The sequence below is a fragment of the Atractosteus spatula genome, chromosome 14, assembly GCF_055471065.1.
Source record: "Atractosteus spatula isolate fAtrSpa1 chromosome 14, fAtrSpa1.hap1, whole genome shotgun sequence".
Taxonomy (NCBI): Eukaryota; Metazoa; Chordata; class Actinopteri; order Semionotiformes; family Lepisosteidae; genus Atractosteus; species Atractosteus spatula.
The window spans coordinates 5,057,659-5,072,985 of NC_142719.1; the positions used below are offsets into that span (position 1 = coordinate 5,057,659).

Consider the following 15,327-nt stretch of genomic DNA (forward strand, 5'->3'; position numbering starts at 1 on the left):
CTAGAACCTTCTTCACAGACCTAGCCATCACTCCTCTGTGCTCCCATGTCAGAACAGGGGAAAAGAAGCCGGTGTTCAACAGAGCTTACTTCTCCAAACACTCTAGTTCAGGAACACAATTCCATCATCTTCGCCTTTCTGCCTCCTTGCCTCTGTCAGTTGTACTTCAATAAGCAAGCTGCCGCAGGCTACTCAATACAAAGCACCTAAAACTAAAAACACAAAGAAAATCAAACAGGAAAACTGCACAAACCCCACTACACCGCAGCTCTAAACTCAATCCACACAACGTGGCAACTGGCACAAATGCAGATTTTTGACAATGGGCTGTAAAACAGAGAAGGATACTGCCTAAAACAAAAAAAAAATAGCAAATCAAGAGCAGTCTGCTGATGCACAAATGTATTAAACTGAAAAACAATAGCTTAGCTAATGCTGTACAACTGGAAACAGGTAATTACAGAACAGTCCCAGATGAACTAGCAAGGTAACAATTTACTGAGGAACGATTAAAGAACATGTAGAACTGTACTCTAGTACTGCATATAAAATAGCCACTCAGGTAACTATTAACTAGTCTGTCACTGTGGTGCTGGTTACCGGCACTGGGCTTTGAAGAGGCAGCGTCATAACCTTTTCCGAAGCCATCTGCCCTTTCACAGTTCATCAAGCCTAGAGGTGCACAGAAGCACTAGCTCGTACTATACTGGAAGGCCGTGCTTTTGGAAATGTAAAATGCACTTCTCAGAAGTAAGAGATGAGGGTGCTTGGGTACAGTTTAATTCTTTTACTGAACACCGAATCGATTCGGCAAGAACCAGACAGAAACATAAGAGAGACAAGAGAAAGCATGACCCAATCTATCCAAAAGGTTTATAACACACAAGCAACAAAACTAAACATGTGTGAGACATAAAATCTTTGCTTTGTAGACTTAATTTCACCTAACTCAACGTAATGCCCTTTGATCTTACATGCAAGCGATATGGATCACTGTCCTGGACACTATAACTGTCCTGGAAGCTTGACCTGTGCATAAAAGGAAAAAAAGTCGAGAGCACAAAGTGAAATTAGAAATCAAATCAGAACTTTCACAATTTATGCAGCGTATCATGATTGGGTTCAGCACATCTGTGAGCGTTGTTATTTTATTTTCTAACTGGATTTCGAACTTTCCAAGAAGGTCCGAATTCTTGAAATAACATTTTTAGTACAGCATACTGCAAATAGTTCGATATCTAGCTAATCTTAGCAAAGGAATCAACAAAAGCACAATGTCAGACACAAAATATCAAAGGACCCAAGATAGTCGACATCTCAATTTGCATGTCTGCTAGTTTCACTGGCCCCACAAAGAGGATTAACTATGCAAAACGCATGGTCAAGGGGGGATGTTACAGTCTACATAGGCTTTATCTAGAGCCGTAAAAGATGATGATCCAAGTTATAAAACACAACATGCCTTACTAAAAGAGCTGTTCGCTCTGCTAATATGAAGACACCCTCTAATAATTTCTACAATTTGAACAATGTACGACTTCAGAAAAACTGAATGACAAAACCTATCCATGACCTTCAACTTCACATTTAGAGTATAAAAATATGTCTAATTTTCATTTATGCAAGTTGAATACAGTCAAGTCACACTGCTGGAGTATAACCATTTGGGTACAAATGAGTGTCAGGTCTCACCGACTGCAGCCACCCCCACCATGTCAAACATGTAAAAATAATGTGCTCTGCAAAACATTCAAATGTCAAGTCTGACTAAAAGACAAGGAGGCAAGATATCCTGACGCTATTCAGAACAGCCCGAAGTACAGTAACAATGGGAAAAAAGCAGGCACATTCTGCCAAAGCTAAGAAACCCGATTCCTTTAGTATAAAGCCTACACACTGGAAGGCTTGATACTACACAGGACCATCAACTGCATTTAGAGATGCACTTGCAAAGACAGAAAGAAGATTGGTTAACTGCTTATTTGGAGAAAGGGGGAGAGCCCTTCTCTTTTTCAGTGATAGATTAGCGGAGACACAACAAAGCCAGGGCGTTTGGTCAATGAAATCAGCGCTTTTGGACTCTCTGGGGAGGTGTCACATCCTCATGTTAAAAACCCCAGAAAGCCACCCTCTCTTGCATCACCCATGGGGTCAATGAGAGCTACCCACTGTGATCTCAGCTGCAAGGAATTACCGATAACGGGGCAAATTTCGACACACCCCCCACCCCATACAAAGGAGTAAGAATACCGGTGCTTGAGAACCCCAACAGGCACCTCGCCCTTGTGTAGGTGCTGTGAACTGAGCTTTCTGAAGTCCTGTACGTGCGGGGAAAAAAACCCATGAGATGTCTTTTTATTGTGAGCCATTTTGAGCACAAAATAAAAACAAATACAGAGAGAAGAGAGTGTGTGGTTTGAAGAGTCCATCATGAGCGGCGAGGCAGCTGGTAGAAAATGAAGGAAAGTGACTGTCACCCCATCGGCAGAACAGCTGGTATTCACACAGCCAGTGGTACCCGGGCGCCCACTGCGGCTGTCCGACACGGCCGCGCCCCGCCAGGTGCCCCTCCCTCACACAGTTCGCCAGGAGGCCTAAATGAGCAGCGAAGGGGTGGGCTTCTTGCCAGGCCAGGCCTCCTTGGCATACTTCTTCTTGCGGGGCTCGTTGTGGGCCTCGGAGGGGAAAGGGCCCGGGGCCGGGGCGGGGTTCAGGGAGATGGGGGGCTGGGTGGCCGTGGGGGTCAGGTCCACGTCGGGGGCCGGGTTAGGGAAGGGCAAGGGCAGCCCGCCCAGGATGGTGCCCCCCCCGTGGGCCCCAGGAGTGTGGGCGCCCGAGTCGTTGCTGGTCGGGGGAAGGTCTCCGTACAACCCGCCGCTGTAGGAAAAGTTCAGCATTGGCCGGGCTGTCGTGTTCTCCAGGCTCAACGTGCCGTGGCCCTCCATTTTCTTCTTCTGCAAGAGCGACGGAGACAGAGGTCAACGCCGTGCCAGAACCCACTGTGTTAATGCCAGTCTCCCCAATGCACTGGAATAAGTCACACTTCACTTTATAGCTCACTATGCAATGGCTGTGTTCATCTACAAGTCTGCAGGCTTTCTTTAAAACATTAACCCATAGTGCTTGACTGAAAAAACCTCATGCAGACCCTCTGTACTGAAGGATGTGCTATACTGCATCTACTGATCTACACACAGATCGGAGGAAGTTATTAGACTGACAGTCTCCTCATCATGCCGGCTGGTTAAGAACTAGAACACTGCAGCTGCTTAAATAATGGATGCTGTAAAGATACTAATAGCCGAAATAAAAACATCTTTACCTTAATTGGAACAACAGCGGTCTGTACCATGTTTCTGAAGCGACCTACAGAGGGATCCACATCCTCTGTGTAACGAAATCAGGGGAAAAAAATTGAGAAAGGCTCAGTCAGACATTTCAAAGATCTGCATGTTCTGTAGTTTTGCTGATAGAGAATGAACATTATCTAGTTTAAAGCTCCAGGGTCATTTTTTAGATGCAAAGGAAAGAAGTGGATCATGAGACAACAGCAACTGAAAAAAAAGCACTACGAATGCAAAATATGCTGATGAGCTCAAGGAAGATGCTGTACAAAGCCGCTCAGTGTGAAAAGACTGGAGAGAAAAGGTGTATCCTCCACTGACTGAACTCTGTACCTGGGTTGATGATCTCCTCCTCATCGCTGAATGTCACCCTGGAGCTTCTCCTCTTGCGTTTGGGTCTCTGAATGTCCAGGTTGCCCTCCTCTATGGTCAGGGTTGAGATCCTCTTGTTGTGCGCAGTGTTGAACTCTGTCAGGTTCTGTTGAAAGAAGAAATAAAGACCTTTTCAGAGTTTTAACTTAACCGCTGTGTTTCTACAGACAAGAATGTATCTTTGCAGTGGAGATAATCTAACTTCACAGAAGTAAGTCAAACTGCACTTTATATCTGGATGTTCTAACAGCTCCTAACTTTGTACACTAATAAAGGGAACTAGGGGAAATTCTCTTCATGGATGACAGCACACTGAAGAGGGTACATGACTCAGTAATTTAAAGGTGACCCCATTAGTGTACGTGATGCCCTCTCTGTAGGCACAATCACAGGCTATGGGAACAGGTTTCCTACAGCTATCTTGATGGACTCTAATTTCACCCATTCACCATTTCTCTCGTTTACAATCAAACCAGTCTGAAGAACAAAGTGGCCAACTTCATATCTAGAAATCTATGCAGTGAGAAAGAGGGCTGGACAAACAGCAAATTTCATCTAAGAAAACACTGGATGTCAATGTCAGATACATGGTGGACTTGCCTGATTAAAAAGGAATACTGTATCCAGAGCCATCAGCATTAGCAGTATTTAACAAACACGGAAGACAAATTATTCTATGCATATGCAAAATTCTGATTTAAAATCTTTACTGTTATCTGCTAAACATTAGTAGAGTGAATGATCCTGTAGGATGGATCCGTGCTTGTCTACCCCACTAAATAGAGGGGCTGCACACCAGGAAAAGTATTTGGGGTGTATCAAGAGTCACGGGAGGAGATTAAAAGTGGTATTCTTGACAGGACAAAATGGGGTTAAAACTGGGAAGGATCAACAGTACTCCATTGGAAAGGAAGAGCTTGAAGCCAAGCCAACCGAAATCTCCCTAAAGCAGGTCTTTTGTTAATATGCCATTATCAAACTCAACTCATAAGCAATCTGACTGCTGTGTCTGAGCTTTATGAAAAAACAGAACCCTTTACCTGAAGACTGCTCCAAGCCTGGCTCAGTTCTGAAACACTGACAGGGATTCCAAGACAAGAACACATGGGCTCACCACCGCAAAGTGAGCACATCTTAAAAAGATGCACAGTGGAATCCTACTGCATTAGCCCATCCAAAACATTAAAAGGTGTAGCTGTTACCGTACTATTGCACAATCCCTGTGGCCACTCAGAAAAGAGGGTGGCGACACTGCGTGCATAAAATAAAACCACAGGACACTGCCTATACAGTGAACATAACTACCACTGTAAAGAGTCTTAAAGCACCAGCATGTACGCTCGATTAAACACAGGAACGCTGGGACAAGACGCACGCGCCGCACTCCGACCCCTGACCTCTAACTCGGTCTCCTCCTCCGGCAGCCCCAGCAGGCCCTTCAGCTCCTCGTCCTCCCCGGTCTTGCTGTCCCCAGCCGCGGTGCTGGGCTGGGTCTGCGGCTTCTCCCGCAGGGTGTAGACGCGTGTGGAGGCCCCGAAGGACACGGTGGAGTCGATAGGAACCTGCTGGGGCTTGTGGGGCTCCAGGCGAATGTGTCCCAGAAAGGTGCCATGCGCTGAGGAAGACAACAGCAGAGCAGGTAACCGACCGCACAGCTGCGACGCCGGCTCGCCGAGACCACGAGGCCCCTGGAGAGCAGCTTCCTGTGAGCCGACGCCACAGAGAAAAGATACTCAATTCTGACTGGATACTGAGTACGGATCAATCAACCAATCAATCGAGGTTTATTGATCAATGCACGAACAGGACAGCATGCAGCGGTGTTGTCGGCAATGAAATGCTTTGTCCGCGAGCTCGTTGAGAGGGATAGAAGAGTAGAAGGACAGGAATTTAGAGGGATTAGATTAACATTAGGATATAATAAATTACACAGCAGCAATTTACAACACAATCTATAGATTGTGCGAAAGTAACACAAGGATAGGAGGTATTTAGCGCTCTTCGTATGTGTCCCGAGAGTGCAGCACTATCCTGCACTCTATATCCTGGAACACAGCCTTTAAAATATCTGCACCGCCGACAATATACTCACTGCTGTTGAGGTCAATGAGGAAGACTCTCTTGAGGTGCTTGTGATAGACCAGCGCGGCGTGCACCCGGGAGCACGACTGGTGATCTATTGTGAAGTCGCAAATGTCGGGGTTCCTCCCGAACAGGTAATACTTCTTCTCATCGATGATCAGCTTCTGCACAAACACAGAAAGCAGCACTCATGGGGAGAGCTGGCCACCTCTCTTTGACAATAAAAAAAAACTGTTTTTTGCTCTCCATTTTCCCCATCTTCTACTGGGACTCCAATTTTTTTTACTCCACCCAAATCTAACTTGCAGGTAGAAAGAAAGTCTTGCTTAAGAAAACAAGATTCAAGGAGGAAGCAGTATCTCTTTTTTTTTTAATCTAGGTCCGCAATAGCCCCACAGACAAATAAACCTGTTCTGTGCAACCTGTTGCTAGTGCATTTAACTGAGTGGTGCTCTTCAGAAAGCACTGACAGCAATAGAAAATGCATTTCCCATGGAGAGGTCAACAACAAAGATGGGTGGGGCTTTTCCATGGACAGCAAAGTGCTGTTATCAGGTTGTTTCTTTTGGTCAAGCTTTGCAAGATAAGCAAGCGTTAACTGCTTGACTGACAGGGTACTATTTACTGCAAATTGGAATAGATGTATACCCTCATAATACATTCTGATTTTTTAGTTACATCTCTTTATTGCATACAGTATAGCATTTCCAACACTGTGTTGTACACAGTTTGTAATGCACACCATCTTGCTCTTTATTGACAGAAAACACTGCTGATAAAAAGAATGGGCAACAAAGGGACCTATAATGATATATGTAAATTAGCACAGCACAAACATGCCGAAAAACAAACCACTTGCAATTATCAAATGATAATGTAACAGTACATCACATGGTCTTCAACAGAATACTGAGTCACACACTTTCCTTTACATCGGAACTATCGCAAGTGGACCACACACTGACACGCTGCAGATCACCCAGCCAGAGGTGAAAAGCAAGAGGTTTCAACCATTTTTAAACCACAACAAAAACACCAGGCGCACCTGTACACACAATCAGCGGTGCAAGCAGTCCATACTGGCCAGATGAGGTTCTGTGGCATGTGCCTCTGAGTTATAACACAGAGTGTTTCTCTGCACTCGGAGCTTAAATCTCAGGGCTGCTTTTTGTCTTGCACCTTTGGAACCTGGCAATCACAAAGCACAGCCCAGACACAGAAGACACTGGGGTGCAGACAGCCCGGCTAGTATCAGGTGCTCTTTAAATCCAACACACTGAATAAAACAGACCTACTATATAGTGAATGTGGAAGAGTAAAATCTACCTGCCCACATGACATTCACACATGACAGTTAAAATAAGCCCTACTTCCAGCTGGCACCTACTACAGTCTCGTTTCACACTACAAAAGGACATTTGCAAGAAAAAGGAGGTCATTCTTGCTCACTAAGGTCCCAGTCATTAATACATCAGTGTCTCATCCAGCTTTTTCTTCAAAGAAGTAACTGACTTTGACCAGAAGACTCACAATGTGCTTCCTGTCCTGTTTTAACAGCACAACCCCATAGTCTGAATATCTCCCATCCAGCTTGTGTTTCACTGTTTATTCCAAGTTAGCCCCTAGGATAGCCTTCAAGGATTTGCAATATGACATGCAATTTCTCCTTCTCCAATCAAAGCATGCACAAAATAAGTGGTTAGTAGTGCCTTCTCCATCTGAGTTCAGACAGGCAGGTTTCTAGATGAAAGGGATTTAAGGCAGTAGGAGTCTTTCACTTTGTTTAGTAAAAATCTGGCTGCTCTCATGTGTCCACTGGAAAAAAAGGCAGTTTTCATTCATTCATTTCTGAATCCATGAGCATTAATAACCTCCCACTTGAAGTTAATAGCATGCTTCACTCAGGATACTAAGACTAAGGAGCAGATGGCAGGGTTAAGTAACTGGGCCCTTACCTCCTACACATGGACCACTCTTACCTCTACAAGCTTGTCTCCCTTTACGACATCCAGATGCAGTCCAGGGGGTGGCTTTCCTGCCCTGAGAGCAAAACACAGGGAACGTCTCTTGACCAACTGACTTAAACAGCTCAACACACCAGGGAGAGGACGCGGTGAAAAGCATTAACTATTGGGGCAGTACTTTGCTGAGCACAAATATGACATTTGCAGGGCTTTGCATGTGTATAACTGAAATGAAATAATGGAAGTTATTTTCATTACTAATGAAATGGCAAGGATTGGGTTTTCCTTGCAGATAAGTAAGAATGAGACTGAAGAGACTACTTAAAAAAAGAGCTGGGTGTGTATGTTGATGCATCATTTACATCTTTTAGGCAATGTGGGGAAGCACTGAAAGAAAAACAGGATTTGAGGATGAACAGTAAGAAGCACTGAATCCTACACTTTATTAAGAGCATTGTGTACAGTTTTGGTCACCACGTTACAGAAAACATATTGCTGCTCTGGAATCAGTGCAGAGAACTGCAACCAGAAACATTCTGGGACTGAAGGGAATGTTCCACACTTATGAAAGGCTGACCATACACAATCATTTAAAAAATACAAGATGCAAACAGCATATTGTTCCATATCATATTAGGAAACAATCGGAGGATGTAAATGGAATCGAAAATCTGCATTGCAAACTGCAGAAAATGTCATTTCCTCCTGAAAAATGATCCATCTTAAAGGATAAACCGAATCTTGCAGTGATCATAAATTAGGCACACTTGCTAATGATGCACCAAACAGAAAAGGTATACATTAAAACCTTGGAAAGCAAACTTAATTTTAGACTTCAATTATACTGCATTAGCTTTACAACATTACGGATTCTCGTATACAAAAAATGAAGCAAAAATTTACCAAGAGGGCCGCGAGAAGCAGATCGAGAATCTACCAACAGCCGTTTCTAACGATCGAGCCTCTATATTGCAAGTTAAAGGCGATCAATCATCGCGATTTTATAGGATACACGAAAAACAAGTCACCGTCGTATAAAAGATGCTTTTTTTCTGTGCCAGTTTTTCGAAGTTGAAACTTTTTTTTTTTAACAGTTGCATCCTCACCCGCGATTAGATATCACGCCCACCCAAGAACACACCGGGAGGACAGGGGGGTGGAGAAGACCGTGTGTTGTTAAAATAAAGGATCCCATCTCAAAACTCAGGGGAACTAGATAATGTAATCCGAAAGACGAAACACTCTTCTAAAGGATGCATTAGCACACTGTATAAAGATTAATCTAATCACACTACAGCTTCTGCCCTGGTGTGTGCAGAGCACAAGCCTTAAGACCTTCCCGACAAAATTCGGGTGGAGACCAGTGATTATTACGCAGTATCTTCCTCAAACGCTACAAACCCACCCATTTTCTCCCTCTACTTAAAACAATCTGTGCTTATTTTTCATCCCATTGTCATGCATCTTACCACGTCGGACAATCAAAGACGGGTTTGTTTGCGCTCGGGTTCGCTGCCATCTTGCCTCATACTTCAGCATTCACACTCGCCCGCGGAATGCTGGGAACGAGGGCAACTTCCCCTCCACAGTTCCTTTAACGCTGAGGATTCTGGGGGTCGTAGTTTCTGGAAGAGGGTGAGTCTCACAGCAGCGGATGGGAGTTGCTATTTAAAGGATCGATACATCGCACAGGGTAGTTAAAGTAAGTTACTGTTAATCTTTTTTGTATTTTACTCACCCTACTATAAAGGAAAATGCTGAAAAGAAGGTAGACAATTTTCATCACAGGGCACTAAATTAGCTCGAGTTTGTCCAGCAGGTGTCAGTACAACTACTGAGATACAGAGAAGAAAGCTTTCTGAACCTCCTGCATGGGACAAATAGGATCATTAAGAGTCTCTGAATATCCCACATATTATTCTGACCTTAGGGATATACATGCATTTGTCTCCGGTTGAGTTTCGTGATTTTAACATCTTACCTTTAACCTCAAGTCTTCTGATTGCTGATTTCAAATTACATTACTGCGTATTTGTCTAATTACATTAAGACGTGCTGTTTGGTCTACAGAGGAATGGCTTGCGTATGTCCAAAGACCTACTGTTGGGTTGTAGAATGCCCTTTCCAAAGAAATCAATAAATCTTGCACGTTGCGTAATTTTAAAATATTTTTAAATCAAATGGTTTGAACTGCCTTTTTCTTACGATGTCTTGGGTTTAGACATTGCTGTGAAAGTCCTAGGCTAACAATCTTTTGTTTTCTCTTCGCTCTGTTCATCTACAGCTCGTTTTGTTTTTGTTTATCTATGTTTGTCTAGTAGAAGTGATCTTTAAAAAAAAAAAGAAACCCCACAGCGTTGCTAGTGTTACGCTACTGCGCTGGTCTTTCTGTCTTTCAGAGTGGACTCAACTTCCGGCTGACGCAGGTCCTCCCTCGAATCATTTTATAAAATATACTTTATCCGTACCGTGGACTCGCAATTTACGCGGTCGGCTCCAGGAAATATAAATATTGGAAAAATGTTTCATGTGGGTAGATGCGTCAGCACGCATAGGCTGCAAAGGAACAAGAACTAGGTTTTTTCCCTGCTCTAAAGAGGAAAGAAAACACAACGTTTCTGCTGTGGAGCCTTCTTCAGGTGTGAGCTTTCTTCTCTTTTCAGGAATACTCCTATTGTTCCTTTGGAGCTTACGCATGCTGACGCAGCTCCCCACCTGAACTACTTGTATTACCAATAGCCAACCTATTCAGTGAGTTCCCTCTTTCCTCTGTCTCCCCAGAGCGACAGAGCTGGTCACACTTGACCTGTTTGGGAATATATACAAAGTAATGTCGAATTGGGGCCTGGTTAGGTCATATGATCTTTAAGAAAGCCAGTCAGCTTGTTGTGATGTAAATGGTCCACTGTTGCTAAAGAAACAGGTGGTGTAAGAGTTCACACTCTGGCCATCGGATAGGAAGTGCCTTCTGAAGAGGTCAAGTTAGCAGTGTCTTTTTTGAGGAAGAGTATGACGCCACTCAGGAACAGCTTGATCTGTGGTTTATTTCTTAGACCCAGAGGCTGGACCATTATCAACATGTCTGTGGGAAAAAGAAAAAGTGGCCTGTCGGTGACTGACTGTGACGCTTCATGACCAGTTCAGTTCTCTTCAAGACTTATCAAGAGGAATCTGTCTGTTTTTGGAGGCAGGTGAAGGAAAGCTTTACAGATCTCGAGGGTGTGGGTTTCTCAAAAATATTTAAAACTTGGGCGCGCGTTCCCCCCCCCCCCCCCAGGGCTCAAGCTATACTTCGGGACCTGATTCACCCTGGCCACAATCTGTTTTCACCCCTGGGTTCTGGTAGGAGGTTTCGCAGTATCAGAAGGCTGACCAATAGATTCCAAAACAGTTTCTTCCCCCAAGCACTCCGCATCATAAACAGCTCGAATTAGCACCTGCACTTTAAGGTACTGCACTATGTCCTGTCTTGGCTGTATTATAACGATTTTGCCAATTTTTTCCCCTCTTTTCTCTGCTGTTACTGGGTACACCCGAACGAGTAACCATTCCAGACTTGCTGTATATGGCAAATAAAAAGTCTTGAATCTTGAATCTCCCATCACCCATAGCTCGTTTTATTTATTTTTTTGGCAGAAACTGGCGTTTGCTCAGTTCGCTCTGTGGAGACTGCCCTACTTTCGGTGTGACATACAGCCAGAATTGTTCATTTCTATCAGTCAGGCCAATCTGTGGTCGCCTGTTGACCATTCGCAGTTTTTTTTTCTTGCAGCTTTTTCTTTCTTTCTTTTTCTGTAGACGTGCTTATTCTCACTCTTCGCCTCAAGTTAACTTAAGGCTTTATATCACTTTTGCAAAAATAGTCCAAAACAATTTGAGACCCTGTTATGAGAATGCTGCTGTAGTTTCTCCTCATGTCTAAGTATAAGATAGGCTCTTCTTCTGCTTCCAGATGAAAGATTACAAGCCAGGTTACCAGGGTAACCAGGTAGTGCCATTTGTCCACAATGACTGGAAGCTCTCAACTAGTGTGTCAGATCAGTTGGCTGTGCTACAGTAGGACATGGTTACCCAGAAGAATCCACTGTAAGGTGCTGCCCAGGCACACTCCAGAGAGTTGTGCATTTCCAGCGAAGCCTCCACAACCTTCTGCTTCTTAACTGCAAAGATTGGAAATGATTTTTTCCCTAGAAGGTTTATTCAAAGGACAGGTGTGTGTTGAATTTGAGCAATGGTTGGGAGTTCCTGCTTGTGACAGGGTACCAACGATTGAAGGAGCTGAGGCATAAGGAACAACGACAGCTAGTTCACATAGCTGACACATAGTCACAAAAATGAGCTACAAACCTCTTTTTTTCATCATTCATGTTACATAACTATGGCAGTCTGAAGCAGTCTCAGATCTACCAAGGTGCTTCTCCTTCCTTGCAGAGGAGACACAGCAGACTTCAGTCTAGAACTGACGGGAAACCTAGAGCTGGACAATCTGCCCCTCTCACTCCTCTTCTACAGAGCTGGGAGCCCTCCTAGCTGTGTCATGCTGCTCTGGTTTCTCCAATCTTACAATGGTAGAGATGGGAGCTGGACAATCAGTTCTTTCCACAGAGCAAAGCACCTCCATGATGCCCACTGGCTACAGCTCCTCCATTTGCAAATAAACATTTGTTTGTACCTCTATCATGCAGCACGTGCATACAGTTCTGCTTTTTCTTGAACCTCTGCAACACTGTAGCTGGCCACACTAGTCACACCATTTCTCTGGCAGCAGCCTGCACCACTCTCACGTCAAACCAGCCTGTGTCAAACAAAACCACAGCTGTCAGTACCTCTCTCACGTCGAACCAGCCTGTGTCAAACAGAACCACAGCTGGCAGGACCTCTCTCAGGCCGGACCAGCCTGTGTCAAACACAACCACAGCTGCCAGGACCTCTCTCAGGCCGAACCAGCCTGTGTCAAACACAACCACAGCTGTCAGGACCTCTCTCACACCGAACCATCCTGTGTCACACACAACACATGTAAAGTATAGGTTATGTAGAAGATAAGAAGCCACTAAATATACTGTAAGTAAATAGGCACTCTACGGGGGTTTGTTAGCTAGAGCACTTACATGGAAGTCCAGAAATAAAAGTGCTCAAAAGCTCAGTACATTTAAGGAAGCTACATGTAACTTTTTCTGCTATTTCTTTTTCTTTTTAAAGAATAAGTGTGTGGTAATGACTCAGACAACAGCCTGCCAGATAGCTTCTCCTTTCTTCAGTGAAAACACAAAATTACATTTATAAGAAATGAAGTGATCAGCTACTTTGGTCACTGAGGAAAAAGTGTTGATGCCCGAGGATCCCTCAAAAGATATGGATGTGCTAAATGGTCTTTTATTTGAAACATCTTGTAACGTCAAGAACATGCCAATGTGAAGGCAGCAAGCACAAGCCTATCATTATACTCTTCTTTTTCATGTGATACATTCACCAGATACATTCCTGGGCTTAAAGCAATGTTCTACACTGACATGCGGAAAAATCTGAACCTTTTAGTCTTGAACAGAAAAGACAATGAGTGCACCTTATACAAATATAGAAAACTCAGAGGACAAAAGTGGAAACTACAGGGATATGCACTTTAAAACTGAGAACAGAAGGCACTTCTTCGCTCCTAGAGAGTTGTGAGAGTATGGAACAAATTGCTCAGTCACAATTTTGGATGCGAATACCCAGTCTCCTTCAAGAAATGAATGTATGAGATCCTTTAGGTCACTAAGTTACAAAAAATAGATTTTCTACATTACCTTCTCTTGTTTGAAACTTTATTTTTACGTGATCACTTATAGCCAGCTCACTAAGCTTTTGCAGGAACCCATAAAATCAATTTACCTAACATATAACTTGACAGCATGACTCGGATAATCACAATTTACCTTTCTTGGATCATTACCAAACCAATTCTCCAGCAGTCCTGCTGACAGGAGTGCCTCGCACTCTTTCACAGTTCAGCAGCACTGTCCCAAAATAGTTCAGGTGGGTAGCTGCATCAGCATGCGTAGGCTGCAAAGGAACAAGTAATAGGTTTATTCCCTGCTGAAAGAAGAAGAAAGAAAGAAAACACAACGTTTCAGCTGTAGAGCCTTCTTCGGGCGTAAGCTTTCTTCTCTTTTCAGCTTACACCTGAAGAAGGCTTCACAGCCGAAACGTTGTGTTTTCTTTCTGCTCTTTTCGGCATGGAATAAACCTATTACCTGTTCCTTTACTGTCCCAAAATGTTGGGGTTTGTCAAAGTGCCATAAATTTCCTAGCCACTTCAAAGGTATCTTTCATAATCTTCCCTTTACAGGCGTTACAGGAAGATGACGTATTTCTTTTCCTGGAAGACTCATTTCTAAAGCGTTGCTCCCACGGCTCACTCAGCTGTAGTGGAACATGTCACGTCACCTCACTCCATGGAGTTCTGATATTCAGAATAGTGCAAAACACAACACACCTCCTAGCACAGTGAATAGCACACTGACTGGCACACACACCAACACCAGCTGGACAGAGGAGCCAGGCGGCAAATGTACAGCACCAGCTAGGTCACAGACTGCGTGTGGATGGGATGGTGTTGGGGGGAGTCCAGGTGCTATCTGAGAACATTTTTCTTCTCTGCTGTTCCACTCTGCTGCTCTGCACTGCCAGCGCTACACTCTAGAGACCTCTGATAAGCAAATGAACTCCACCACCCTCAGTGCTCTGGTAGTACAGAAGTTGATACTGCAGAATAAGCACTGTAATTCATGGCAAGAAAACTAAGCTTATATCAAACCCTACCAGGTTTCTCACTGTCAGTGAACTTTCTACAGTTGTTTCATTTTTTACTTCATACTCACTATTTTGTCCTTTTACAGACCATATGCTATTACAGTCTGTCCCCTAGAGCTTTTCTTAAATGTAACAAATGTGAAGACTCATAAAAGACTTTGGTAGGGGGGGTGTGCCAAATTCGAAAAGTGGACCTCTCTTTTCGTTTTGCTTCCTCATTCAGCCTAATCATCTGCTCAAGTACATGTATATATTTCTGCCCTCTTTCAGGTCTCGTGATGGAAAGTTTAAAAAGATTTTTATGATTCAGCTTACAGAACATATAACTCAGCAGCTCAAAAATCTAAAGGATATATTTGTCCCCCTTCTGTTGGGTTAAGCCATTACGCCAATTAAATACGAATGGAAAATACGTCGGCTTTTATGCACTAAAAATGTTCAGTCTTCAACTTCTGAGTCCTAATGCCCCCGTATAGTGACGGAGACACTATTCAGTAAGAAGGTGCCGTCCTTCGGATGAGATGTAAGACGGGGGTCCTGACTCTCTGTGGTCATTAAAATCTCAGGGCGTTTGTTGAAAAGAGTATTTTAGTAATTAAGTATTAATTAAGAGTGCGATGTCGTTTGACAAGTGTCTACATCCCATTAAGTGTTTTGCATCAAAGAACCGATAGTGAATCCAATATTTGTTTTTAAACAAAAAGGCTGTCCAACTACGTGCATTAATGTGCAATGATGGAGGAAAACCGTATAATTATAAAGAGGAAACA

The 15,327-nt window shown here is 43.7% G+C and overlaps 1 protein-coding gene and 1 non-coding gene across 2 annotated transcripts; both read right to left on the bottom strand.

The window, feature by feature from the left end:
* Positions 1-855: 855 nt before the first annotated feature.
* On the bottom strand, positions 856-9,361 carry LOC148820459 (nuclear inhibitor of protein phosphatase 1-like). The gene is made up of 7 exons (XM_088933039.1): positions 9,232-9,361; positions 7,778-7,838; positions 5,809-5,962; positions 5,114-5,331; positions 3,678-3,822; positions 3,323-3,387; positions 856-2,954 (listed from the first exon to the last, which is right to left on the bottom strand). Exons 1-7 carry the CDS (start codon positions 9,279-9,281, stop codon positions 2,595-2,597), a joined length of 1,053 nt encoding a protein of 350 aa, XP_088789165.1. The 5' UTR covers positions 9,282-9,361; the 3' UTR covers positions 856-2,594.
* LOC148820460 (small Cajal body-specific RNA 1) lies at positions 6,899-7,059 on the bottom strand. The gene has a single exon (XR_016094181.1).
* Positions 9,362-15,327: the final 5,966 nt, after the last annotated feature.